The sequence below is a fragment of the Aythya fuligula genome, chromosome 12, assembly GCF_009819795.1.
Source record: "Aythya fuligula isolate bAytFul2 chromosome 12, bAytFul2.pri, whole genome shotgun sequence".
NCBI classification, from domain to species: Eukaryota; Metazoa; Chordata; class Aves; order Anseriformes; family Anatidae; genus Aythya; species Aythya fuligula.
In genome coordinates this window covers 10,647,611-10,674,182 of record NC_045570.1, presented here as the reverse complement: position 1 = coordinate 10,674,182, position 26,572 = coordinate 10,647,611, and the positions used below count along the sequence as shown (strand labels likewise).

Here is a 26,572-nt window from a genome sequence, read left to right as displayed (position 1 = left end):
GGTTGTTCCCAGAATATAGCAGTATTTTGAAGCATATATTTCAGCTCTAAGATTTCAATGTATTTCAATTTTAAGAGCCTTACAGTGGTGATAATTTAAGGCATAGTATGATCAAAATGATTTTATTATAGAAATACATTTCTGTAACACAATTAAATATATACTTATTTTGAAGGTCCTTCATATCATCACAACCTTGAAATATAATCTTCCTCCCCGTTAAAATTAAGCTTCCTACTTTACAAATACAGCTCTATATATTTTAAATTAAAAAAAAAAAAAAAAAGATACTAAAATCTCTAGCCTTTGATGCAAACAATCCTGGCAGTGTGATGGCTACAGTATACAGTACATGGCCTTGCAAAGGTGGAACGCACCTGAAATGTTTACAAATGCTATGTTGTTAAAATATCTTTCAAAGCTTCATTTCCCTTGATGAAATGAATTCTGATCACAAAAGCACTTGGAAAAAAATGAGTTAGCAGTACTTATTTAATGTAACTACAACTCTTACTCATTATGCATTTTGCCACAATCCCTTCTATGCTCTTAAAGACTTTGAATCTTCTGCCTCTGGACACACAGACCAGAAACCAATTTGCAACTGAAGAAAAAAAAATCACTCCAATTTAATTCTCCCACATTACTTTTTGATGAAGCCGAAGTCCTATTCCTTGTTTTAAGGCACTCCCAAGGGGAGTTCTTAGCAAAAGATTCAGGGCAAAATATAGCCCATTTAAAAGAAAAACATCTTTGACATTTCAATGTAAACTGAACTGTTCACAGCAAAAGACTGTGTGTTGCTGCAGCCAGGAGGATCTGTGGACAGCAGAGCCCACTTATTCAGATGCCAAAGTCTACCTCAGCTTTACAAGTTCAGTTATTAATTTTGGGCAACTTGAATTCCTACAGCAATAAACAGGCATCAGAGCACTCATATTTACAGGGGAGCAGCAGCAATAACTTGCTTGTTAATTGCTATATATAGCATTTTAGTTTGTCACTACCTCACCAGGGATTGAAGCAGAGCTCCTGTAAGGGTATGGGGAAGCGTGGCCAACACCAATTCATGGCTGCATCCTATCCATCGCAGAGAGGCCAAACTATCACACCATAACCAGCTGTCATCCTGTACCAGGTCACTCCTGATTAATCAATGTCACCCTTCTTCCAAGTAAATAATTTGTTTGCTCCTAATTGCACTCTAAAAAAGAAAAAGGCACCAGTTTAAAGAAGCATACAATCCACACAGTGTCAGCTTTGAAACTGGCACTGACCTATTTCAGTTCTTAAAAGAAAAAAAAAAAAGCAAACTTCTAAAATCCTCTTAAAAATATACAGTTGCACCTAGGTAACAGATTTATAAGCAAACTTGTGAAGCAGAATTTATCACAAAATAAAGAGTCTGATGTTGACAGTTACCAAGTGTTCAGTGCTTCCTATTGTGGCCAACAGGAGCTGTGAAGCCTCAGTAACCTTCAGGGTATAACCAAAGTGATATAAATCATAAAAGTCCCTGAAAACAGGACAGAAGAGAGGAGGGGAAAAAGAGGGCAAGGAGAAAGCAAACAATTCTTCAACCTTCACAACATTGCTATGAATGTATGACTACATAAATAAATATTGCTGCAAATGGGGTTCAAAGAACTCCACTTGTACTGAACACTGCTGATTTCTTACTACAGTCATAGCAGATAGGAAACCTGATATTCTGCATACTCTATATAGAAACTTTGGTTTTAGTGGATACTTTAAGGTACATATGGCCATCAAAAAACATTTTGGAAGGGGGCAAAGGAAACAAACTTCTATGAAGAGGGAGTTACAAAGCATTTTATTACCTTCTAAATATTTTTAATTAAAACTATTAAACTTTAGTTAAATTATGATGTCTAAAAAGACGACGTTATTTCTTGTATAGTACTCAGTCACATCTGGTGCCTGCCCCAGGTTCCAACAGAGCGCTGATTTCAGTAAGACCACTTGAAAAGCAAAGAAACACAAATTCCCTGAATGCAAAGTGAATAAAAACACAGAAGAAATAAGAGGATGGAGATGCCTCCAACCTGCAATGGCACATTCTAGCTCTCCTAGCCCCTGACATCACATACTGGCCTACTTCTGCCCCACTGGAGTTTCAGGAATAGCAACAAAGACAGAAACCTGTCCCATTTAGTCCTGCATTGTACTCCCTGGGGATTAAAGCACACTGGTTTTGACAGGCAAAGTTGAGAGCACTGACCACCTAAAATCAAAGTGCACTGTCATATAAACAATGAAGTTACAAAGTTTACAGGGCCAAAACAAAAGACTTTATTAGCAAACAAGTAAAGATTCATCATCACTTGTATTGACTTCAGAGAGGGGGGTAGAGGACTCTAACATTGGCACTTCCACAGAATGGCAACAAGCCGCATGAATACCCAAAGGCTCCTCCCGATGAGAATTAGGGCAACACCGGTTTTGTCCTTCCACTTGGATATGAACATTCACAGGGCTGTCTGAATAAGCAGACTCCCACTTTTTTAAGGGTAACCTACATGGCTCTTCACTCAATGGTTGACTTCTACTTAAATTACTGCCCTCAGGGACAGTCCTCCTGGATGCTGACCCGCCATGGATCGTTTCTGTAACATTTTCAGACAAAGGATCTCTGAAAGCCTTTCCTGAATCCACTTTACTGGGCTGCTTAAGCTCACTGCCAGAGGTCTCAGCACCTAAAGATTTATCAGCGTGTCCAGTCTCAGGCTCTGTGTGTACAGCTGTGCAAGTATTAGGTAAGACATTTGAAGGTGATGGCTCTGTGATTTCAGTCTCTGGCTGCAAGCTGCTACATCCAGCTTCTTGTAGGCCCCTGGCATGGCCATGGGCATCTGCCTGTAAATTAGGTCCCTCGGGTGAAGGTGGAGGACTCCTGGTAGTCCCTTCAGCATGGTTAATGATTCCATCACCCAGTGTAGTCTGTGAAGTGCGGGCAGGTGTCAGGAGTGGGATCTGTCCTCTCACCCGAGGTCTGTGGAAGAGTCTGTTCCAGAGTCGGCCAAGGCGCCGCCGAGATGAGCTTCGTCTTGATGAGTGACGTCTCATCTGTCTCCTCATGGCTGTTCGGATGTTCTGCAGCACAGAGGCCTGTAACAAACAGAAACTGATTTCACACACACTCAGAAGACTTCTCCTAAAGCTTGTTCACTAATATCTTACCAGAATTCTCAGGCTTGATCCACATGCATCCTGGTTAAATTTATATTTTAAATGAACCATTAACAGTGCTCTGCCTCTACCAAAACACTCTTCCTCAAAGAGTGTCCGTAATGAGTTTAATCTTTACTTGTTTGCCTCAGCAAAATGCTCCACACCTGCTATCAGATCACCACCAAAGAACCAGACTACAGCCACCAAGTCCTCTGTCATCAGCAATAAGCAGAGGATTCTCAAAACCTGATGACAACAACAGAGAAGACAGACTAACTCAAATACTTCTACAACTTATTAACAAACTACAGGTGCACTAGGAACTGTACTATCTAGGAACTGAATCACAGTGGGTTACTTTTGACAAGGCAAAGAAGATTCTTGAGAAATCAGCAGTGAAATATAATGTAATGGTTTCCCAGTTTAATGTATTTCTAAGTGAAAAATAAGTGCAGAATTTCCCCAAAATACTGCTAGAGACCTACTTTCTTAACACTTCAGACAGTTTTACATTTTCAGCATGGAAAGCCTTTTCTTCTGTTGACTTTCTGACCTCCATCTCTGGTTCATTCTCGATATACAGCAAAACATCATGTCCTTATCTCACTGCTGTTCCCTAGCAAACACATTTAATGTGTTCAAAACTACCCACAGCACCAAGATATGCAACCGTGATTCTTCACCTCAAAGTAAAACATGCATTTTTGTAAGAGCACTTCCATATAATGAGCATAGCTTCATTCCTATTCAAAGAAAACACTTGCAGGTCAATTCTGTCTAATTTATAGTAGTTTGGCTACTGCTAAATTCTTTGGTACTCATGTCTCCGTACTTGTGATGCATTGTACACAGGGAAGTCTTCAACTGGGGGGATGAGCCCTTGTGCAATCAACTGCCCATAGGAAGGTGGAGCTTCTCGCCGCACAAACTCTGCTTCGAGTCGTGTCATCTGTGTCTCAAATGCTCTGGCAATGAAAACACAATGGGGAAAAAGAAAGAAGAGCAGTCAGTTTGTCCTGCCTCCCCTCACGTTAATGCACAGAAACAGCGCAGAGTGCTTCAAAATAGCAGCTAAAAGGCAAACCTTTATCTGGGTTCTGTGACAATCTTATCAGGATGATAAAATAAACAAAAGGAATAGTGTTAACACTTCAGTACAGTCCCGGTTTGAAGTCTGTGGTAACTGTAGGTTTTCCATATAGGAAAACATACACCAGTAAAAGAGTTAACTTGTTCAGCTAGGACCCAAAGGTTATTTTTGGAAAATACAACATTTAGCACTGGAACAAGCACACAGAATGGGCAGGCCTGCAGCTGCAGACCTGTGGCTGTCATGCCAGAACTGAGGTCCAGAGGTTCCCAACATAGCATGGTGGCTTTTTCCAGCTCCTTCATCAGGCACATTTGATCAGGAAAGAACAAAAAGCACACTGTGCTGAAAACACTGATGTTGTCAGCAGCATGGCACAAAGCTGGTGCATGTGATGAGAGACAGGCATCAGAAAGCCCCTTACGACTTTCTCCCAAAGGGCAAAACCACTGTTGCACAAACATACAAAACACGGGCACAGGCAGGGGAAGGAAATTTCTCAGAACAGTTTTGATTTGTTTTAGATTCAGGTTCTGCCAGGCTGCACTATGAACACATATTTCCCATAGATGACAAAAGAGCTGATATTCCCCTACTTCTGAAAATCTTGACTACTCTTCCCTAAGCCTAATGTGGTGACTACTACTTAATTGTCATCAGTTTCTCAGATTGATTTCACAGAATTTTCCTGGTTAACAATTGACTTTCTTTTCTTTGAAAGTAAAAAAAAAAAAAAAAAAAAACAAACTCAGCTACTAAAGCATCATAAAAACAAGATGCTTACCTGTATTCCCTGGTCCTCAGAGAGTACAATTTAAATGCACAACCCAGTGCTATCACCAGCAGCAGGCCACAAACCAGACTGCCAATCAGAGCAGCTGTGATGACCTTCCTGGGAACGATCACCAGGCAGTTATGTTCATCACTTCCATCCTGGCAGTCTTCTTGGCCATCACAGCGCCAAGTCTCAAAGATGCACAGATTTGTACCACAATGGAAGTTTCCTGGCTGGCAAGAAAAGCAGTTTTTTTCATCTGAGCCATCTGGGCAGTTCTTTTGGTTATTACAGCGGTCAAGTATTGAGTAGCAAAGCCCACTGTTTCCTTCACATGGGTACTCATTCTTCTGGCAAGCTGGACAGTTCTCCTCATCTTTGCCATTTGGACAGTGCCACCAGCCATCACAATGCTGCTTGTCCGTGAAACACTCCTCATCACTTCCACAGGGGTGTTCCCAAGGGAGGCAATAGCCTTTCACCTGATAGGTTGCATTGAACCCGTGACCAGTGCTCTTGGAGCGGGCATGATACGAGACAGTGAGCTGGCCCTTTGATGACTCCACGCTCACCGAATGCCTGTTGTTGTGATACGAAAATGTTTGCAATAATTTATCACCTCTCTCTCCAATGCCATCATACACCTTTACGTAGTCATTGTAGCCTAACTGTAAGTCAAACTGCAACAAAACATGCCGATTATCTTGTGTGTCCACGTACCATGTGCAACGAAGGTCTGACCTGCTGTGATCAGCACGGAATAAGTCTGGGGAAGCAAAAGATCCATAAAAATTACCCAGCCTTTTGCCACAGGAAAGATCAGGACAATTGTCTTCATCTGAACCGTCACTGCAGTCCTTAACGGAATTACACCTCAGCTCATTCATCAAGCACTTGGTGGAGTGGGCTACGCTGCACTGGAATGTTCCTGAGGGACAGATGCTGGATGGAGGCTCTGTCGGAGGGACAGTGCAGTTCCTCTCATCTGAGTTATCCCCGCACTCATCCATGGAATTACACTTCCAAGTACTGGGAATACACTTTCCGTTTGTGCAGTGGAATTCATCTGACTGGCACACAGCCTGACCGATCTTTCCTGTGAAAGAAGACAAGGAAAAAAAAAGTCAGTATCGAAACTTTTGGTACCATCTGATGTCACTTTTTAAAATCTACACCCATGTGTCACAAATCAGTCGGTCAGGCCAGCAGCTTTTAACAGCGTTCCTGAAGTCTAAGTGGAAAAATTAATGTTTCCTTGCTAACAGTCATCAAGATTGGCATGCAAATCTTGTTAACAAAAAACACTACTGTCTTCAAATTTTACCAGAGGGAGCGTAAGTGAAGCCAACAAAACTGTAAGGTTTTACCTCTAATATAAGAAAGGCGAAATCCCTGAGCCTGTCCTGAGCTTGATGCATCTGAGTGAAAAAATATCCAAACATGATCCCTTGCAGAGATGAAAGATGGAGGGATGGAAGATCCACACACTTTGTACTCCTCTCTCTTGGAAGATGGGCCAATCATCAGCCAGTCTACTGCACATTTCTGAGAGTCTTCCAAATCAAAATTCTTAAAACTGTTGGGAACAAAAGAAAACAAGTAACAAAATTTGGAACAACCTAAACAGAGGAAAAAAAAACAGACAGTACCAATTGAGTTTCTGCACCAAGCTGACATAAAGAAATCACATTCAAACATAATGAAACACCTACAACATCTTGAGTACATATAAACATAGCACTCAAATTCCCCCAGTTTGGAAAAGCACACATCTCAATGGCATAAACTGCATGCCACGTGGCTCCAAAAGCTGAAAGGATTAATCCTCTTCCACTCAGAGCCCTTAAACAAAACTGCTTCCTAAAACACCAATCCAAGTAAAAGCAGAAGTCCAAAATACATTGTATGGAAGGCAGACTAAATCATTTCAGTTTTTTTCTGACCTTAAAATCTATTAAACAATGGAATGAAATGGGAAACTACTGTCTTGGAAAAAGAGCAATAGGGAGCAGTACAAAAAACCCTAAAGGGACAAAGAAGTGAGTCAGAAATCAATTTTCCAAGCTGTGGTTAAGCAGGGAGAAGACAAGAAGAGATGAGGACAGCAAGCAGCACAGATGGAACAAAGTCTCTCTAACACTACCATTATTTACAATTATTTCAGACAAAAATATTCCCTTTCTGGGAATGCAAACGCAGAGGGATTGAGCCTATAACCTCTCAGAGTCAAGCATCCACCTCTTCTGCTGACCCAAGCCCAATGGCTAATCAATAGCAGCTTACCTAGGGCAACGAGGTGCCCAACTGTTTGCAGAACACCGAACACAAACAAATAATGCTCCCTAACCTGTAGCTCAGGAACCACACGGGGTATTTGTTCAGTCTGATGGAACAGATTACATTTGCATTCAGTAATCTGCAGTGGCAATAGCTTTGCACAGAGAAGCACAGCTCATTATGAAAGGGCACACTGTTCAGGACACTTAGAAATGTATTTTGTTCCTTTCACCAAACTCAGCTACACACAATTAACTTAGTAGAAGCCTGTGCATACTTGGTACAAACACCTGGACAGAAAATCAGAAAAACTGAAAAGCTACTATGAAATAGGGATCTTCTTCCACAAAGGATTTCTCACAAACATAGAAGAGGAATTATTTGAAAAAGATAAACAGATGATAATTTTCTGTTATCACGGGGTATGTACAAAAGGCTGTATATGCCTCCCAGATCTTGCTCTTTGATGGTGAAAGGGAAAGAACAGCAACTGTGTGATCTAGGCAGTTCATTAATTCATTTAAGCAGGAGTTCCAGCCTACACACACCTGAAGGTTCTGCCAAAACATACCAACTTGAAAACTGCACAAAGAAAAGTTATCAGGATTAGAATGCCAAGTAAGAGAGCCCTGAAAGTGTTAAATTAAAAGATGTCCCAACAGCTTGTCAGACACAGATCTGTCCTTCCTCTTTGCTAACTCTTTTTCTTCCATCGTGCTCTATGTACATTCCCAACTTGGAAGAAATATTGCTTATAGCAAAGTATTAAGTACTGTGGGAATCTCATCAAGCTTTTGAAATCAGCAGATTTTGCAAGGAAGTTTTAGATGACAACAGTCAGAATAAAAAGATTGAATTATTCAACCACGTAAAGGTAAACTAAAGAACACCTCTGTCCCAGGCGTTCTGCAAAAGCTTCTTAATGATCAAGTGTACAAACTGGCACCATAGCATGAAAAGGAGTTACACAAAGCAGCTGTGAAACTACTGCTTTGCACTTCAAGTCTTTTGCAAGAGATTTGAGACAGTATTAATGAGCTACCACACTGGTTTCACTTTCTTTAACTTATTTCGTTATCAAGAAGGGTTTCTATCATTCACTTGGAGAATTATTTGTAGGGTTTTCTTCTCATAAAGACTTCTTTGGCGAGTATTAGAAATATCTATCTTCCCAACAAAATTTGTAAGTAAAGGGAACAGTCAGTCACTCATCAAATCAAGTAATGGAAACTCACAACTGGGTGGGTGGGGGAATAACCAGAAAAACTCATGCTTGTGCAAGACAAATAAGATCATTTACTACATCTTTTGATCTTCTATAGAGATTTCAAATGTACCAGGAACAACCTTACAGAGCTAAACAATTTGTTCTCCTACCCTGCCCAGCTCCCAGCACTCCTGCCAGGTCTCACAGCTCACTCATTTTCACCACTCTGCTGAAAAGAGCTACTTTTACTTTTTGCAGTTAAGTATCCATCAAACCCAGAGGAGAATTTGCCTATATAAGAAGTTGTTTGCATCTTAAAATGTGGGCCTTTTTCCTAGAACAAAAAGAAAAGGATTAGCACTTCTAAGATTCACGATAAGGAAGAAAAAAAAGTCAGCTACACTGGCATGCCTTGTTCACAGTCTCTTTTGCAAATGAGCAATATATCTGAAGAGCTTGTATTTGTAAATAATTAACAATACATCTGTTTGCACCTTGAGAACATCGTATTGTACACTGCTAATAAAGGAGAAGGACAGTTTATTACGAAGGGTAAGGAAGAGGTGAGGACGAAGAATAAACTTTCTAAAGTAAAAGCACAAGCATATAGAGGATAACTGATTTTCCTGAGCATCAGCTGTGGATCTGAGATTCAGAACAGAATCCCAAACTTCTCCACTCAGAAATCCAAGCTTTAGCCACAAAACCACCTGAGTACATGGGTGATGAGGCAGAATATACATGCAAGAAGGTAACACCTTTAACAGCCGCTCTGAAAACACCAACACAGAGCAATGCATGAGTTACTGAAACAAATGTCTTGGTATTCAAAAAAACGGTGATACAAATTATTCACAAGAATGACCTTTTCCTAAAAGTTTCTAAAAGCACTTTTCTAAGGTTCTTACCTTAAGAACCTTTTTTAAGGTTCTTACCTTAAACACAACGGTGCCTAGAAGTTAGAAACACCATTGAATAAATGCAATTTCTCTGAAATATGTTCTAGTTTCGATGTAAAGTTTTATATACAATAGATGCCATAGCAGTTACAAAATTTCTGAGGGCAAAAGCAAAGTCAAAACAATTGTTCTACTTCACACAGACTATAATCAAGAGACTTATTTGAACAACTTGTTCTTTGATTAAGGCATTGTGACTCTATAACAATTTTGCACCAGCATCCTTTTAAGTTATATTGTTGTCAATGGAAGCCAATTTTGCCCCGTCTAAATTGACGGTGATTTCATGCAAGTCTAAAAACATAATATATTTGAATGAGCCATCAACCAACCTCCCAAGAAAAAACACTCCTTTATGACAAAATATGAAACAACATGTATACAAATGAGTGCATGTAGAAATATAGCAAATTGGTTTTCACTTTATAACCCATTTGCAACAAGGTTTTGTGTCAGAAGTTTCTCCCATATTAATCTGACATTAAATAGCTCACTGATTTATTTTACCTAAGAGTTCTGAATCATGCATTCAACCTCTGCTACTCCACTTCTTTCATCATCTGTAATTAGATCTAGTGCTGCTGTTACAGTCTCCTGAAGAATAATTTAATCCTGCTACCCACAAAATAGAGCACGGGAACATTTACTTATTCAGTTGAACTCTCTCAAACTGTAATGCAAATTTTTCTGCCAAAAGGATCAGCCCAGCAGTTGAATGATTGATGGTGTAGAGTAGAAGTAAGGGAGAAAATCTCTTCTGTACCTAATTCCTTTAAAAAAAAAAAAATTGTATACAGAAGTACAAGAATAGTCCATTAAACATTGGGATTATTCAAACCCTGAGTATCAGAACAACTCAATGTGAACTGACAAATAGCACAATCTGCTTTTACAGAGTGGCAGAAATAGGTAAAATCACCTCATTTCTCTTTCAGTAGTATGTTACTGAAAAAAGGTTACCTCCCACACTGAGCAGGACTCAGGAACTTACAGTGAATTACAGGACTGGTTGCTTATCAGATCCGGCCTACAAATATACTCAAATGCAGCAACAGTAGCCTACAATTATATTTTCCTATTAACTGTCAAGTATTTGTACATTTCTGAAAAGAATTTCACTAAACCAACTTATCATAAATAGTCATTTATGCTCTGTAAGAAAGAAAAAAAACACGTCACCTGCAAAACTAATGCTAAACAAAGCTAAGCTTTTTTTGCCATCTACACTAAAAGGAGCAATAGCAGCTAGAAAAAGGAAAGTACTTCTATAAATAATGCAAGGAATTTCCTACAACTCTTAGTAATTTAAGCATGAGCAACTACAGATTAAAGCTGGGAAAAAAAGTACTCTTAACTGTAAAAAGACACGCATGGGATGACCATAAATATGAACAAAAAACTGTAAACTGCTGAAGGCTCAGCAGCTGTAAAATCTGAATGAAAGTAGAAACAAGAAAGAAGTCCGATTTGGCCCTCTGAACTCATTAAAAAATTGGAGAATAAATATTATGGGTAGATCAGTAGAGCTCAGTCCCAAAATAAAACAGACTGGCCAATTAAGCAAGAAAAGTTACTTCTATTTGCCAACCTCTCACAGCAAGTGCAGACTGTGAACAACTGATGACTTAATTGGCTCATTAAAAACTTCTGCTTAACCACTGAAGCACAAGGCCCTGGAAGTCAGGAAAGCTCTATTCTGCTCCCCACTCCCAAGCACCAATCGTGTAACCTCGGGCAGGAGACACAGGCTGTTTTTCTTCAAAAAGCTGAGCCCATGCAACTTAATTAAATACATGGCTGTCATGAGTTTTTCCCACTAATGTCAAACTCTGAAACACTGTGGGTTCAGTAAGTAAAACACAAAGCAGTCCCTTGAATTCATCGCATAAATACAGACCATCAAGCCTTTACAAGTACAGGCCCTGGTTTTACTCAGAATCTGAAGCTCAGATGGTATTTTTTCCAAAGCCAATGATGCAAATCACTGAATTGAAAGCAGCAAAGGTGATCTCCCCCCTCAATTACTAAGAAACAGCTTGAGTGGGTCACTAAGTAGATCACTTCTCATTACTCTTACCCTGAATTCTGAACACGGAGCACATTTTACTCTCAGTCCCATAAATTTCTATAATAAAAAGCAATTCACTTATACTGTGCCCACATCTGTGCTAATTGCAAGAATCAAATGCTAAACAAAAACAATCCTTTTCTCAGATGTGAGGAAACATACACATATAAAGCCTGTAAAGGACGGTCCGAAAAGGTAGTTACTGCATATGGTATCTTTGTCTCATCTTACATGATTTTATGTAGTCCCCTGTGAAAATAAGACCTAAAACTAGAGAAAATTAGATAAAAATTGAGTAGTTTCCAAAACAGTAACTAGTAGACTGTTTACCTGAATATAAAGTGACACAATATAATGCTAAAAATAGTAGCTACACGCTAATTCTCTGATCTCTACAGCATGATTCCATCAAACACACACACTTGGAAGAAAGTAGGGAAATGTGCAGAATTAACAGAGATAAAAACAAGAGAAAACATATTTCCTGTTCCTGTGAAGACTCTCACAAGGATTCAAAAAAAGTAAACTATAAAGCAAAACAGTAAGCATGGAAATGTGAGGATATGAAGAAAATCAATACAAACATGAAAGGCAGATATTAACTAAGCTTCTAAAGGACACATGTCTGCAGATGACAGCATCTTACATCCACATCTAGATCTGGGTACTGTTCTATTAAAAGCTGCTGAATAACAGGTTTATAAAAAATGACCACTGACTGCAAATGTTTTAGAAATCACAACTACTTTCAGCTGCAATTTTATCTCTTAGTGACTCCTGCTGTATCCCAAATATGCTGCTTATATAACATTGCTGTCTTACCGTCAATGAGAATTCAAGATCAAGGGAAATGCATTCAGTATAACACAACACAAAAGGCGGTAGCTTGCTTTTTTTGCTTTTTTATTATTTTTAAACAACCTGTCAAAATGCAGATCTTATCACATAAAATGTGTTTGATTTTCCTAGGAAAATTAGAAAAGCTACTCTTTTATGCTCCTATCAGCACACTGCTGTGACAAGAAGCATAGCATTCCCCAAGAGGAAAAAAATGTTTGCATTTGAACCCTGCTTCCCAGTTTGCCTGTATCATGCTAGCTTAGGGAAGTCAGCTCCTGCTTTTACGTCCTTGGCGTTATGAGGGCTATATCCTTCTAAAGAAATCCTCAGATGCTCTAACGTTTTGCATTTCATATACTGGAGTGAGTCATTCCAAGTACATTTATAGTCAGAAACGTAGCACTACAACACGTCTGCTACCCACAAGGCAAACTACTCCCTAGGATGTAAACACATAGCTCCCATTGTTTGCGTGTGCATATGAGGGCAGGATATGGCTGTGTATCCACTGACAGAAAACAAACCCATTAAAAAGAAATCTTTCAAAACCTTATTGCTGCTGCACACATTCAAACTGTGTATGCTTTATTACCAGTTTCCTCATCTTGCTTTCCTTCAATTTTTTAGCTTCTACCACATCCACACTTGCAGAAGAGAATCCTAATTCTAACTGGGAGCTATGAGACGTTTTCATAGCATAAAATGCAGTACTATTCTCCAGAGCCAAGTCCTGTGTCTCATTTGTATGCTTCCTCAGAGCTTCCAACAATCTCTGCTTTGAAACAAATTCCCCAAGTCCAATACAATTTAATGGGGTTTAAAAGCGTGTTTCTATTTATGGATCTCAAATGCTGGCAGGTATCTACTTCCTTACTTTTGATGAGTAGTTCCTATTTTGAACTACGGATGGTGGAGCCCTCCTATTATTCCATCTGTGGCAGATTTGTTTTTAATTGCTGAGCATCTGCAGTTGAAGAGGTTTGCAGTCCTTTTAAGCAGCTGAGCAAAGAATGAGCAGATGGTGTCAAATACAACAGTACTAAAAAAAATCAAACAAAAAACCTTTCCTAGTTTTTTTTTTTTTTTTAATAAGCCATTCTTGGTTTGAGAAGGATACTACAATTAGCCCAATGAAACTAAACAAATTCACACTATGCTTATATTATAGCCTAAAAATTCTTAACAAACCATTTGTAATACATTCTAATCTTTTCTGAACAGCATTTTTATAGAAAGGGCTAAAATTGTGCCACCAATGTTAACTATTAGTTAATTCTGTTGGAAATAAATATTAAGCAAAAAAGCATGTGTCTTCTGGTTAACAAGTAACAATACGTAATGATCATCTTCATCTGACAATTAAATACAGTGGCATTTCAAGACATTACAGAAAAGGCCATTTTTTGCTCTAAGAATCTTAAATAACCCACTGAACTAAGATTCTTAATACCACACCCCGCTGAGGCTGCTCCAGATTTCATATCCTTCACCTATTCCTATTTATAGGCAATGAAGAGAAAGGTGACTACTTAATGTGAGTAAATATATCACGTTTCCCATCTCCTCATCTATCAGAGGTGGATGAAATCTCACACAGGTATTGTGCAGATAAATAAATTAGAAGACTACGAATGATTTGCATATATAATAATGGATGTCAGGAGTAACCTACAGAAACAAGATAGTGGAGCATTTCTGAAATGGAGGTGCTCAATGTGCAACCATGCTCCAGTGTGATCAAGTACAGATTCCATCCTTCAAGCATTCAGTAGCTCTGACAAACACTCTGATATTGGTGTATCAGATAAGAACTCACGCTCTTTCATTTCAGCAAAGCAATCTGTTATCCATACAGAATATCACAAAACATACCTGATTGTTATCATGTCTCCTCGATCTCCTTGAATGTACCAGCTGCAGTTTACACCTGGAGGATAGTTTAGTGGCCAGGAAGGACTATAAATGACTCCCCGTCTCTCTGTGTGCTGTTCAAGTTCTCCACTGCAAGCAGCTGTTAATAAGGAGGAAAAAATATTATTAATGCTTCACCTAATCAACAACTCCCATTACTACAAGAGCTTTCATCAATTTCTGGGGATTGCAGACAAATGAGAGTCAATAGTTTCATCCTTTTACTACTTTCTTCCCTGCCCCAATTTTTAATTAAGACACCCACTTGAAGCACAGGTAAGCATAACCTGTATTTCAATGCAAGATCAATCAATAACCTTGTGTGAATCTACCAAAGGCTAAAATCAATATTACTGCATGGATCTGCCAAGAGGATGTAACACAGAAATCCTTCTAACCAGCTCCCAAAAGCCTGGGTATGACACTCACCGACTGGAGAAGATCCACAGTCGGTGTAAATACCTAGAAGCTCCTTTTCCTATACCCTGTTCCTGGCAGCATCATTCATTCTCCTAGCAGACAGACCCAAAGACTTTGTAATGGTTAAAAAAATCCCCAGCAAAAGAAGAAAAAGTGTAAACTCGACTCTGACGTCAAATGTTTTCATTGAGAATTCCTCAGTACTCTAAATTCTTTCTGAACTCCCACAGATAGCAGAAGTTTTCCAGACAGGGAAAGTAGCAAAAAGGGCTAAATAAAGCTCTATATTTTCAAAGTCCTTTCAGATCCTCCTATGGAAAAGAGCAGACCAATTAAAGCTACATCAAATACTAATAATTTGTAATTAAGCGATTCAAAAATGAAAGTGAAATGTTCCAAGGACAAGAGGGAAAGCTCTTCTGCTGGGAAGATGTACTCTCAGTAGACTACAAGCAGGGAAATTCTGTGTAATGCAATAGCTATTCTGAACCTTCTCCAAATATATTTTTAAAACTATTTTTAAATCAAATGACTATCTAGAGCATGACTTGTGGATTGCAGCATAATATTCCAATTTTTGACAAGTTCCATTTCTCACAGATGTAAAAGGTGCCAACAAAGAAAAGGATGCCTACACCTGAAGTTCCCTCAGGCACACACACATCGTGTTTGAGGACACACAACACAGAGAACACACCACGCCACAAATCAGAGACTCACAGCATTGCTAAAAATTCAGCCACAAACACATCATTTTTGATCCACAGCCAGGACCAGGATCAGCTGCCCTGAAGGGATGGGGTGAAGCTGTGCTGGCAGAGCCGCTCGGCTGCAGTGGAGGCAGGTGCAGGGCTGCCTGCAGAGCGCCCAGCTGGGGATGGGGCCAGGGCCCGGCTGCAGCATGCCCCCTGGTAAAGCCGTGCTTGGCACTATTCTGTTTGTTCACAGTAAGCACTTTTGAAGTGAGAGCCACAGGAATATAAAAAGCATGAGGTGAGTAATCTACCTGAGGCAAAAGATATGAAAAGCCATTATTTTCACCCTCCAAGCAGGGCATTCCACTGAAACGTATGTACATAATTCCTCCTAGTTTCAAAGACCACAGAAACTTACAGAATACATAGACACAAGTAAACAGCTATTTTCCAAACAAATATTTTGCAGTAAAACACTTACAAAAAATACAAGAAAATCTTTGTTAGCACATATCTAAAACCAGAGAGGCTCCACACTAGACACTGACAAAACACCAAGATGCAATTACAGAATTATAAAAGCAAATCTAAGATCCACGGGATTTTTCAACTACCATTCTTGATCTGTTTCATTACACACACCACATCAGCCTACTCAGGCCTTTAAATGTGCTCCTCCACACACTTGTCACTGCATAAACATATCGTAGCAGCATGCGAGGACCTAGAGCTAGCAACCACATAAAGGAGCTGGAAGACTGCATTTCATAACTGCCAGCTTACCAGAACTTCTCAATGGGAAGGAGACGGTATGCACAAAGCCAAGAGAACAAACACACCACGCAGCACTATATCCAAAGGCTTCCAGCACAGCTTTGCAAATATTTCTGTTCCCCTTGTACCAACCACTGCTCTGGATTAATAGCCTGTGCTGACAGTGTATGCATCAGAGCAGAGAACAAAAACCAAGAGCTACACAAAGCTCATTTTAGCTTCTATCTGAGGAGGTGCCATCGACACACTGGTGACTCCACACAAGCACCTTCACTCACATTCATCACTGCAGTTTAGCAGAGCCTTTATTTCCTAAATACTTGCTCCTCGGCTCTAGAAGGCATTTACAAAGACCAACAGTTATTTGACACATCCCAGATTTTCTTAAGGAATGTCATGAGCAGCTTTTTCTTTTGCAGCAATGTACAGTTCCCTAATTCCTAAGCGGTGGATCTGATGCAACATGACAGTTTCTCAGTGAGAAACACTTTTTCTTACTAACTCTGCACATCTGCTACAAACATGGGACATGAAAAGAAGAACAGATAAAGCAAAAAGATTTTCCATTTTAACAGCAGCGTTGTAGCTGTGAAAATCTACAGCCATGAGCATGGTGAGGGCTGCACTCACACCACTTTGGGCGGTTCATCCGGCAGTGGTTGTTGTTGCTCAGTATCTTCTCATGGTTTTACCCTTCCGACACACAAGCATTTCAGACTCACCCTGCACAAAATTAAAAGGACAACTGTTTTGCTCCCATGAAAACTCCTCATTTGAATGGACCACTAACCTTAATTCACACTGCCAAAGCATACTCACACTACTTTAAGGATGTGTGCATAGTCCCCTGAACCTACTGGGACAAACCGGGGAGGGCAAACACACAGAGAACTACTATTCTGTCTACGCAAACCTCACTTCATTTGCCATATGCCTTCGATGCCTCTCATTTCCCATCAATGCTCATCACTATGGCATTTGCAATAGATCAATAGATCTCCTTCCTAACGATTTGTCTCTGCCTCTTTCCTCCTTGTGTGCAGACTGCTGTGTGGTAGACAAGGTGAAGCATTCGCACGCTGCTTTAGAGCAGCTGTTCTTTCACCTACGTAAGTGACAAGTTTATTTTGAAAGAAAAACCTGCACTAAACAAAGCCTTCAGTGCCGGCACGAAAACAGAAAAACCACAAGGGCACGTTTTCATACTGTTGGGGTTTCAGTGTCAATGCAGGAGCCTCAATTCCCTTCTCAGTTCCTGGTCACGAAGCACAGAGAACCACATACCTGCGTGAACTATTGTGTTAGTACGCTGGGCTTCAGCATGACAGTGGGATACCTTAAGGGAACTGAACAAAAGTCTTTTCAAACTGCCAAAACATCTAAAGGAAAAGGGAAGTCTCTAAATAGAAAGGCACTCTCCTGGATTCGGAAGGTCTTATCAGTGGCAATGCACAACAAGAACAGTGACAACTTTTTTGCAACAAATGTTTGTGTCTTTATGCACAAACCTAGAAACAAACTGAAAACCCAGATTACAGAAAGCCCAAAACAGCTCATGTTTTCCACGTTCTGGAGTATTGAAAAAGCGTAATGCAAGAAAATACCAATCCCTGGACACACAAACCAACTCACCAAAATCCTACTGAGGTGGTTTTTAAAAATATATGTATTCTGAAGACAAACAATAATGAATCTTTTATAGATTTAAAAAAAAAAAAAAAAACAAATAAACAAACACAACCTTTCAATGCCAGAAGAGGTTTGAGTTCAGAGTTTCCGTCAGGCAGACATAAATCTTAATGAGGCTCTTTCTGTAATGATTAAATGGATTTCTTATACTGTAAACAGCAGTAAATTCCCCCTGCTAGTTAAATATGCCACTAATTCTTGCTACTAAAAACTTCCAAGAAAGTTTCCATAACATTACATGAATAACATCGCTCTTATTTTTTGCAAAAGCAACTATAACAGAACAGACGTTGAACTGCACCAGAGGACAGCACAGTTTGTGCTGGGGTTACTAAGCTGAGCAGGAATAAATTTTCAGATGACCCCAGCAGAAAATAAATCCTGCCGTTCTGCACCCTTCTGTGATGGCCCAGGGTCTGCCCCAGTCACAGATGACACAGCCCAACCATCTGCTCCAGGATAAGGGATGGTTTGCACCTGCCACAAGGAACCTTCTCTGGAAAATTAACATTTGGCAACAAACGCCTCCTTGGTAGCTGCCTCAAGGCTGGCAGAAAACACTCCCCAAGTTCTCTGAGTCCTCCCTCAAGGAGTGTTTGCACACGATGCTTAACACAGCCCCCTTTCACCTGTGGACAGAAAGGCCTGAAGGAAGACTCCCCTTCGTTCATCCAGTCTCACAGCCGGCTGCTGCTGGCCCCAGGCCCAGAACCAGCGAAGGCAAAGCCCGAGGGTTCAACTCGCTGGTCTGACAAAACCCGAGCAGGCGCTCCGCTGGTCCTACAGGCTCAGCTGGCTCACCTTGAGCTTGGGGAGGGGGACGCAGTGGGAGGGCTGCTCCCTTCCAGCAGCAGCAGCGGCTTTAATGGCTTGAAGTCATTGTACAATGCAGCTGAGATGGTGGCTCGGCCCGTGCTCTGCAGAACTCATTACTGCTGCTATTACTAGCTTTCTGAAGAGAAACATTGCTATGCCTTACTCTAGAGATCAAATCTGTAATAGCTGCTTCGTCAGGGCACGTTTAGGACAGCAAATATCCCTCCCCACTTTTATCAGGGCTCCTGAGGAACACCCCCTGCAAGAGGATTCCCAACAGGGTTATCTGCCTTACAGCTGTACCATTCTAACCCGTTATCCTCCACTGCACAGGTAAGAGAAGCTGGACATGAATCATCACATCACACTGTTGCAATGACCTCTTATGATCATTTTTCACCCTGCTCCAGTTACACTGCCAAGAGACAGAGTAACTCAAAGCTGTATCAGGACAAGAAAACATGAAGGCTACAGTACTCTAAGGTTTTCCTATACTTAAAAGAATAAAAGGGAAACGTTACAACTCTGTTTCTAGCAAAAGAACAGCATTAGAAAGCATTAGTGCCCACTGAGTGAAGTGTTACAGATTTCAGGTTGAGGTAGGATCACCAGCCTAGGTCAGACACTGTGTAATTACTCAAGTTACACTTCATAAACCCATATACCATGCAGCCAAGGGATGCCAAACTCCATGCAAAGCAAAGAACAACTCAGGCAGAATGGACTGGGACACAGGTTACATTCTGGACTCCTTCCAATGAAGGAATGGAAATACAGTGTTGTAAACAATAAATGTCCTATGTGGTGCATCAAGGTCCCCCCAAGCTAAGCCAAAGGAAGTCACCTACTCACAAAATTACTACTCTTTCCCAATTTAAATCTTCTCTCAAACCCCCATGTTGACTGGCATGCTCCAATTCCCACATCAATCAAACCACTGCCTTACAATTATTTTTGTTTTCCCATTTCCTTTCCTCCTATTTCCCATATTTGGTTATTCTGTTTTAATTTAAGTCACAACCTCTTTGGGTATAAAGTACATCTAACAACGTGACTGTGGATTGACAGGCACAAGAGGGCCCTTACCACTAAGAGGATCCTGACTGTAATGCAGCAGTTATGTCAGCAAGCCCCAGTACTGCTATGGAGAAGAAAATTACACTCAGTGCCATGATTCTGGCTGAATTTCCACTCTGAGATGAGACATTTTTAACATTCTGGTTTTAGCTCCTCAGGGAATGGGCCACTGTCCCCAGCTTGATATTCCCAGGCATGTTTCCTAAACACAGATTTTTCCCTAAACAAATCAGCACGTACTGTGACCTTTGCCTCAAGCTTAAGAGTTTTTTCTAGCATGGTGACACCGATGGAGTCCAATAACCAGTCCAGCAAGACTTCAAAGTTCTGAGCTTCCTAAAATGTCACTGTTACTCTCTCTCAAACAAAGGTCATACTGTTTTGTTTAAAGGCCTCTTAACATGGCAAAGAAACAGTTACAACTTCAAAAGAACAATAAACACAAATAAGAAAAGTATGTCTTACCTAATGAGGTAACAGCACTCTCTATTTTCCCAGTCAAGAAGAGATTCACTGTGTAAAGACAGAAAAATAATGTTTATACAGGTTCCAGTGGCACAGGGTGGCAGTTAGTAGTCAACCATTTCTAAGTGTTTGCTGCAGCGCTAATACAAATATATTGCAGTCTTCCAAAAAGAACGTAGCTTATCTACACGGAGAATTCACATAAATCAACTCCTATCCTTCACTGTGGCTATAAAAAGGCAACACACAATGTTAGTTTAGTACCCATCAAATATGTTACCAACAGAAACAACTGCCAATCTTCTCTCTTGTCTTCTGTGGAATTGTTTTGTTTTTTATGAATTGGGGAAGACAGAAGAACAATTACACTAAAACATTCATAATCACAGCTAGTTGCTTTACCTGCTTAAATGCTGGAAAATAATTAACGAGCTTGTTACTTTTAAATACATCCCCTCTGAATAAAGCAAAGTTTGTTCCTCTTAGGTAAATGTCACCTTGAAAATAAGCTGAAAAAGCTAATATGAATAACTTGTCTAATCAACAGCAATGAAGTTTTCCAAAAGGTCCACTGGCAAAATCAAAATAGGATAAGGTGGTGCTTACAGTGCACATCTGACTTACAAATTAGTCTCTAAATACTCTTTCCTCTGATGTCTCCTCTCACAATATATATATATCATCAGAGTGATCTGATAAGAGGGGCTATTGCCAAATTTTTTTTTCAATATTAAGATGTACTTCCATAGAGTTTCCCCATATATTCTTCAAGGCACTTCTCTAATGATTACAGTGCACTTCACTAACTGCTCTCATCGCAGCAGCGTTCCGTAATCTACACAGACAGCTTATTAATAACACGACAAACGTTAAAGCAAATTAGAAAGGTTTAAAAGGTTACCAAAACTTAATTCACAACATCTCAGCCAGGCACACCCTTTGGCTTTATTTTGCATGTGTTAAGTCCTAAATCCTTCTATAGCTGATCTGTCAGCAAGCATTTAGGAAAAAAAAAATCATTAAAAAATGAACAATAGGAGAAACTAGGAACAGAAACTGGCCCTGTTTCCAACAGTCAATGGGAAGCTACTGGCAATTAATACTATTTATGTACCAGAGCAGCATGCCTGAATACAGGCCCCATTGTCTTAGACACTGCCCAAACATCACAAGACAATGAGCCTTGCTCCGACCACCTTCTGGTAGGACTTAAACCAGCACGGGAGAAAGGCAGTACCTAGTGCTCAAGGGCTGGAAGTGGAAAAGCTAAAACCAACCCTCAGCTTGCCACTGCGAGTTGTCCTGATGCAGCTTTCACTCACTTGTGGACTTGATCTGTTAGCAAATTCCAGCAGCTGAGATGCCTACAGCACTTGTGCCATGCCTTACACCTGGATGTCCACAATTTTTCCTTTCCAAAGCCAGAGCTCCAAGAGCCCCATGCAGGCAGGGACTTCCCAGGCATGCAGACTGCTGCACACCTCAGCCGAGGCCAGGCCCTACAGAGCAGAGAACAACTGCTCCCAGCACCGCCCTTCACACAGGAACAACGTTACTGACAAGGGGGCATCACCACATATGCAAGGGGAGCTCCTTCTAAACAGCTGCAGGATGGAGGAGCTTTTTAGCAGCACACAAGGGAAGGACAGCAGCTGAACAACAGCATGTGTATGCTGTGGCTTGAGAAGAACCAGGCTCAAGCTGCAGATTTGTGCTAATAAGCATTAACACTATGTTCAAAGGACCTTAATAGCACTGATTTTATTGCATAATTAATGCACAGCAACATTTGTTACACGATCATGACAACGTGCTATGTAATTATTTCCTTTGTTTCGCAGCGCCAGCTCGCTCCGGCAGGTCAGCGAGCGCACCCAGGAGCGATCCCCAGCCCTGTCCCGGGTTCCTGCTCCGTGACAAAGCTGCAAGTCCACACGTGACAGACCTGGGATCGCAGCAGTAAAAGCAACACACGGCTTCCTCACGCGGTATTAAAGCGCCGCTACTCCTGTAACCATAGTAATTTAGTCATAAAGGCTGAGAATAAATTAACCAGTGGTTAAGTCGCTAATTTGATTTTATGAAAATTAAAATATTTTGCTCCAAAGAAGGTAAAGGAATACACTCGGCAGAACTGTTAACAGCCAGGACTGAAGGGACTGTGTGAGAGGCATGGGAATGCCAGGGGCTGTTAGTGGCACTCTGCAGCCTTTCCACGTTTCCTACCCGAACCTCCCCAAGGTAACAGAACACGAGCTCCCAAGCAGAGACTCCCTCACAAGCCTGACCAAGGCCGCCACTGCCCTTTAAATGGAAATAAGCAGCATGAAGACAAGGGCCTGACAGAGCGGAACCAGATGACTCAGAGCCATGGTACTTTCTTCTGAGCACCGTTAAACAAGCAGCTCTGGTTTACCACCAGCAAGACAGAGTTACAGACAGCACTGCACACCAGGCCCGGCACACAACTAAAAAAAGACACCCCCCAGAAACGCTCTTTCACCTATGCAAATACAAAACATCTACTGGCTGTCACTGCAAGTTTCCTTCCATTTTCAAGTTCCTTTACACTAAGGAGCCAGCAGTCAAGAACAGTTCTTCAGAATAAAGGTCTTTCACATCAGGCACTTTCCCCAACATCTGCTTTCCTCGCTCTCGGTCTCACTCAAGACCATCTATGCAAATTGCACAAGCACTGTAACCAGCATCTTCTGAAGCTCTCAGAGGCCCAAAAGAAAGAACAGCCATTCCCTGCTGGTTTTCTCACCTCTTGTCAAATCAAAATCCCATCAATACAAAGCCAGTGAGAGACCAGGGGAATGCCAGAAAGTTTTCTAGGTGCTCTTTTTCGTAACAGTTTAGTAGAATTACGGGAAAGCCAGAAAAGAACAAAAGCACTTCAGCTGGCTTGAGCTCCACATAGGAAACTAACTGTGCTGTTCATTTGGATTGCTAAGTAATTGTCAGGGCGAAGTTTTCAGCTGGGAAAGCAGTTAATTTGTACCAGAAGAGAAATTTGCATCTTGGCGCCTCTGAACAAAATGTCAGCTACCTGTCTTTTCCCACAAGCAGAAGGAGAGACATTGACATTGGTGTTTTGATCATTTCCCTGTTAGGTAACTTTCTATGCCCTCCAGAATTTCTCAAGAATGAGAAATGAAATGGCCTTACGGAAGAACAGTTGCAACAAACCCAGTTCCCCTGTCTGGAGCAGCGGTGAACAGCTGAGGTCACACATAGCAATGGTCAGTGGCAGCGCATTTATGCAGACACCAAACAGCACATAAAGCCTCCGGGAGAACAAAAAGTAAAGTAAAGTGGGGCTGAAGAAGCAAGAAGGCAGGAACTGAAAGTAAAGTAAAAAAAAAAAAAAAAAAAGTAAAAAAGTAAAGATGACTAGAAGGGACAGACAAGCAGGAAGTAAAACACAACATAGTTAAAGCGGCAGCATTATATTCTAAGGTTTGGCTGAAGAATACCTGACAAGCTTCCCACCTCTCATGTTTCTCAACTTCCACTACTGTCAGTTGTGCAAGGAATAGGAATAAAGCATTCCAGCTGAAAAGAAGAGCCAGACAGTGAAATTCTAGAAGTCATAGAAAGCAGAAATCTAGCAAACTTTCAACTGCACATTACCCACTGCTAAGTACAAGAAGCGCTCTCTCACTCGAACTCTAGAATTCACATGATCTTCAATAATCATATCTTACTCATTTTTAGAACAATTGTGCTATTCCTGTTAAATAACAAAAGCTTTAACAAAGGTCTGACCGAGCCACAAGAAAGAAAAGCCACCCAAGACATTCAGAGAACTGGCTGAAACTTTTATCTTTCCTTTAACTTTGCATAAACAGTACAGCAGGCGTTACCCTCATGCTGCACACATTTCTGACATCCCTTTAAGCCTCTGCAGAAAAGTAACAGCAGCTACAGCCCCTGTTCAAACTTAGTAGTTCAGATAGCTTTTTAGGTTGTACTTCCGTTAGTCAAAATAGACATATTTGAAGTAACCAGAGCAGCTTTTAACTTTCTGCCTTTCCCGAGGCAAGCACTGATGTCAAAGAGAACTTGTACAAGACCAGAGTGAGCAGCCCAGCCACGGACACCCATTTCTGATAGTTTACATAAGGGACACCACCACCTATCCTGGGGATTATCACAAAGGAACTTTATCCGCTTTCTTAGCAAACAGCAGCGGGTTTCGCACATCTTTCTCCACGAGCCGTGGCAGTTTGTCGGAGCCAGCAGCCGGCAGAGCCGCGGGCAGCCCCGGCCCCGCTGCGCTTCAGCAGAACCTGGGGCAGGAGCGGAGCGCTCCAGCAGCTCCCGCTTCGTGCCCGGCCCTGGTGCCTCCGGGCGGCCTCTCGGCTGCTTCCAGCCGCAGGCTTCAACGCTTCCAGCCTAGGACCGACCCCCCCGGGTGCCGGCAGGGGCTGCCAGCCCGGGAGCCGTCTGCCCGCGCCGCCGCTCGCCACCTGCTCGGCGGGGAGCGCTGCGAGCGGCCGGGAGGGCAGGAGGGGAGCGGAGCGCGGCAGGGGGCGAGGGCAACACCGCCTTGCTGCGGTTCCAGCCTGCGGGAGGCACCGGCGCAGCCTAAACTTTTTGGGTATTTTTTTCTGAAGCGCCGCGCGGGGCTCCGCGGCCGAGGGCACGGCGGGAGGGACCCGAGTCCCTGCGGGGAGCGGGGACGGGGACACGGGGAGGGGGACACACGCTGACGCGACCCCCTGTGCTCCCCGCACCCCGCAGGTGCCGCCTGCCCCCAGCGCCCCGCTGCCGGCCCTGCCCCGCCGCTGACTCGCTCCCTCCCTCCCTCACTCACCCAGGCAGATGGCGGTGAGCGGCACCAGCGCGCCCTGCCGGAGCTCCGCGGCCGCTGCCTTCTCCATGGCGGGTCGCCGCCTGCCTGCCTGCCCTTCAGCGCGGCGGGGAGCGGGGAGAGGGAGGGGGGGGGGAACCGCGGCAGCTCCGCTCCCTCCTCTCCTCTCCTCTACGCCGAGCCGCCGGCGGGGCCGGCCCGCCGCGCCGCCCGGGGAGCCGGCAGTGGGGCGGGCGCCTCCCGCCGCAGCCCCATGGCCGCGGCCGGCGCTGCGGGGCAGGTGGAGGAGGACGGACCGCAGCGGCAGCGCCGCCGCCCCACGTGACGGGCCCGCCGGGAGGCGGCGGCGGTAACGGCGGCCGGGCCGGAGGGCTCGGGGAGCGCCGCGCTGAGCTGCACCGCCCCGCCCCGCTCCGCTCTGCCCCGCGCCGCGCCGCGCACACCTGAGGGGCCGCCGGCAGGCGGAGCGCGGCCCGCGGCGGAAGGGAAGGCGAGGGCCGAGCCCGCCCGCGCAGCGCCGGGTTTCCTGTCAGCCACCCGCGGCCCCCGCCTCAGCCCGCTCCGCGCCGCCGAGGCGCCCGGGGGCATGGCGAGCCCCCCCCCGGCTCACGGGGGGCTGTGAGGCAGCGCCCCGCCGGGCCCCCCTGCCGGGGGAGCGGCCCCGAGCCGCGCTGAGGCGGCGCGGCCCGGCCTTGCCTCGCCGAGCTGCCCCCGGGGCGGCAGTGCCCCCCTCGGAGAGGGCTGGTCCCGGCCTGCCGGGGGCGAAACTGAGGGGAGCTGGGCGTACAGCGAGCCGAGCGAGGCTCCGCAGCACGCCGGGGTAGCGCTGTAAGGCCACGGGGCTCCCCTGAGAACGGACAAAGGCACGGGGAAAGTCTCACAAGTTCACGAGGAGCAGCAGGACCACAAAGTTAACGGGGAGATTCATGAGCTGAGTAGGAAAATAATAATAGATGAAGGAATCTTGTCCAGGCGAATTACAGAAATGAACCACCTCTGCCTCAGACATTCCCTCAACTTCACAGTTTTCCAAGTGGCAGGTGCTCACCGCCCTCCCCAGAGCCCTGGCAACAGCTCACATCTTCCCACAGAGCTGCTCCCTTGGCAGGAGCAAAGCCCCACCAGCCCTGCCCTGCCACGAGCTGTGTGTGCAGCCTGCTGAGCAGCGCCTTACCTCAGCCCACAGCTACCAACAACGCAGGACTCCGTGACAGCACCATTCCTTAACCTGCACAAACGAGGGCTCTGCCATATATCACAGTGTACTACTCCTCCAGGGCAAAGGTGAGGTCTTGCAGTATTTCACTACAAACACAGGAAGTTTTCCCTATGCTTGAAAAAAATTGCATCTTTGCATCCTGCGGCTGTACCACACTAGAGACAGCAGGCATACAGTCTATGGGGATACTATTTACAACAGAAACTCTCCCATTGTATTAAAAATTGATCAATATAATCAGCAACACAAAACAATAACATCTATTTTTTACCCAGCTTC

General features: G+C 43.1%; 2 protein-coding genes across 4 annotated transcripts in view; both read right to left on the bottom strand.

The window, feature by feature from the left end:
- Positions 1-1,817: 1,817 nt before the first annotated feature.
- On the bottom strand, positions 1,818-25,165 carry LRP3 (LDL receptor related protein 3). Of its 3 annotated transcripts, none has more exons than XM_032195478.1 (7): positions 25,078-25,165; positions 20,256-20,303; positions 14,281-14,419; positions 6,425-6,633; positions 5,067-6,153; positions 4,025-4,157; positions 1,818-3,129 (listed from the first exon to the last, which is right to left on the bottom strand). In XM_032195478.1, the coding sequence occupies exons 1-7, from the start codon at positions 25,142-25,144 to the stop codon at positions 2,317-2,319; spliced, it is 2,496 nt and encodes an 831-aa protein (XP_032051369.1). In that variant the 5' UTR covers positions 25,145-25,165; the 3' UTR covers positions 1,818-2,316. The 3 variants fall into 3 exon arrangements, with proteins under 3 accessions (XP_032051369.1, XP_032051370.1, XP_032051371.1); XM_032195479.1 differs by lacking the exon at positions 25,078-25,165 and adding an exon at positions 23,751-23,798; XM_032195480.1 differs by lacking the exon at positions 25,078-25,165 and adding an exon at positions 21,578-21,596.
- The window catches only part of WDR88 (WD repeat domain 88), a 41,004-nt gene continuing 34,700 nt past the window's right edge, over positions 20,269-26,572 (bottom strand). Inside the window, exon 18 of the mRNA XM_032195786.1 lies at positions 20,269-20,303. The gene's annotated coding sequence lies outside the window, so the exon portion shown is untranslated. The remainder of the gene's footprint in view (positions 20,304-26,572) is intronic.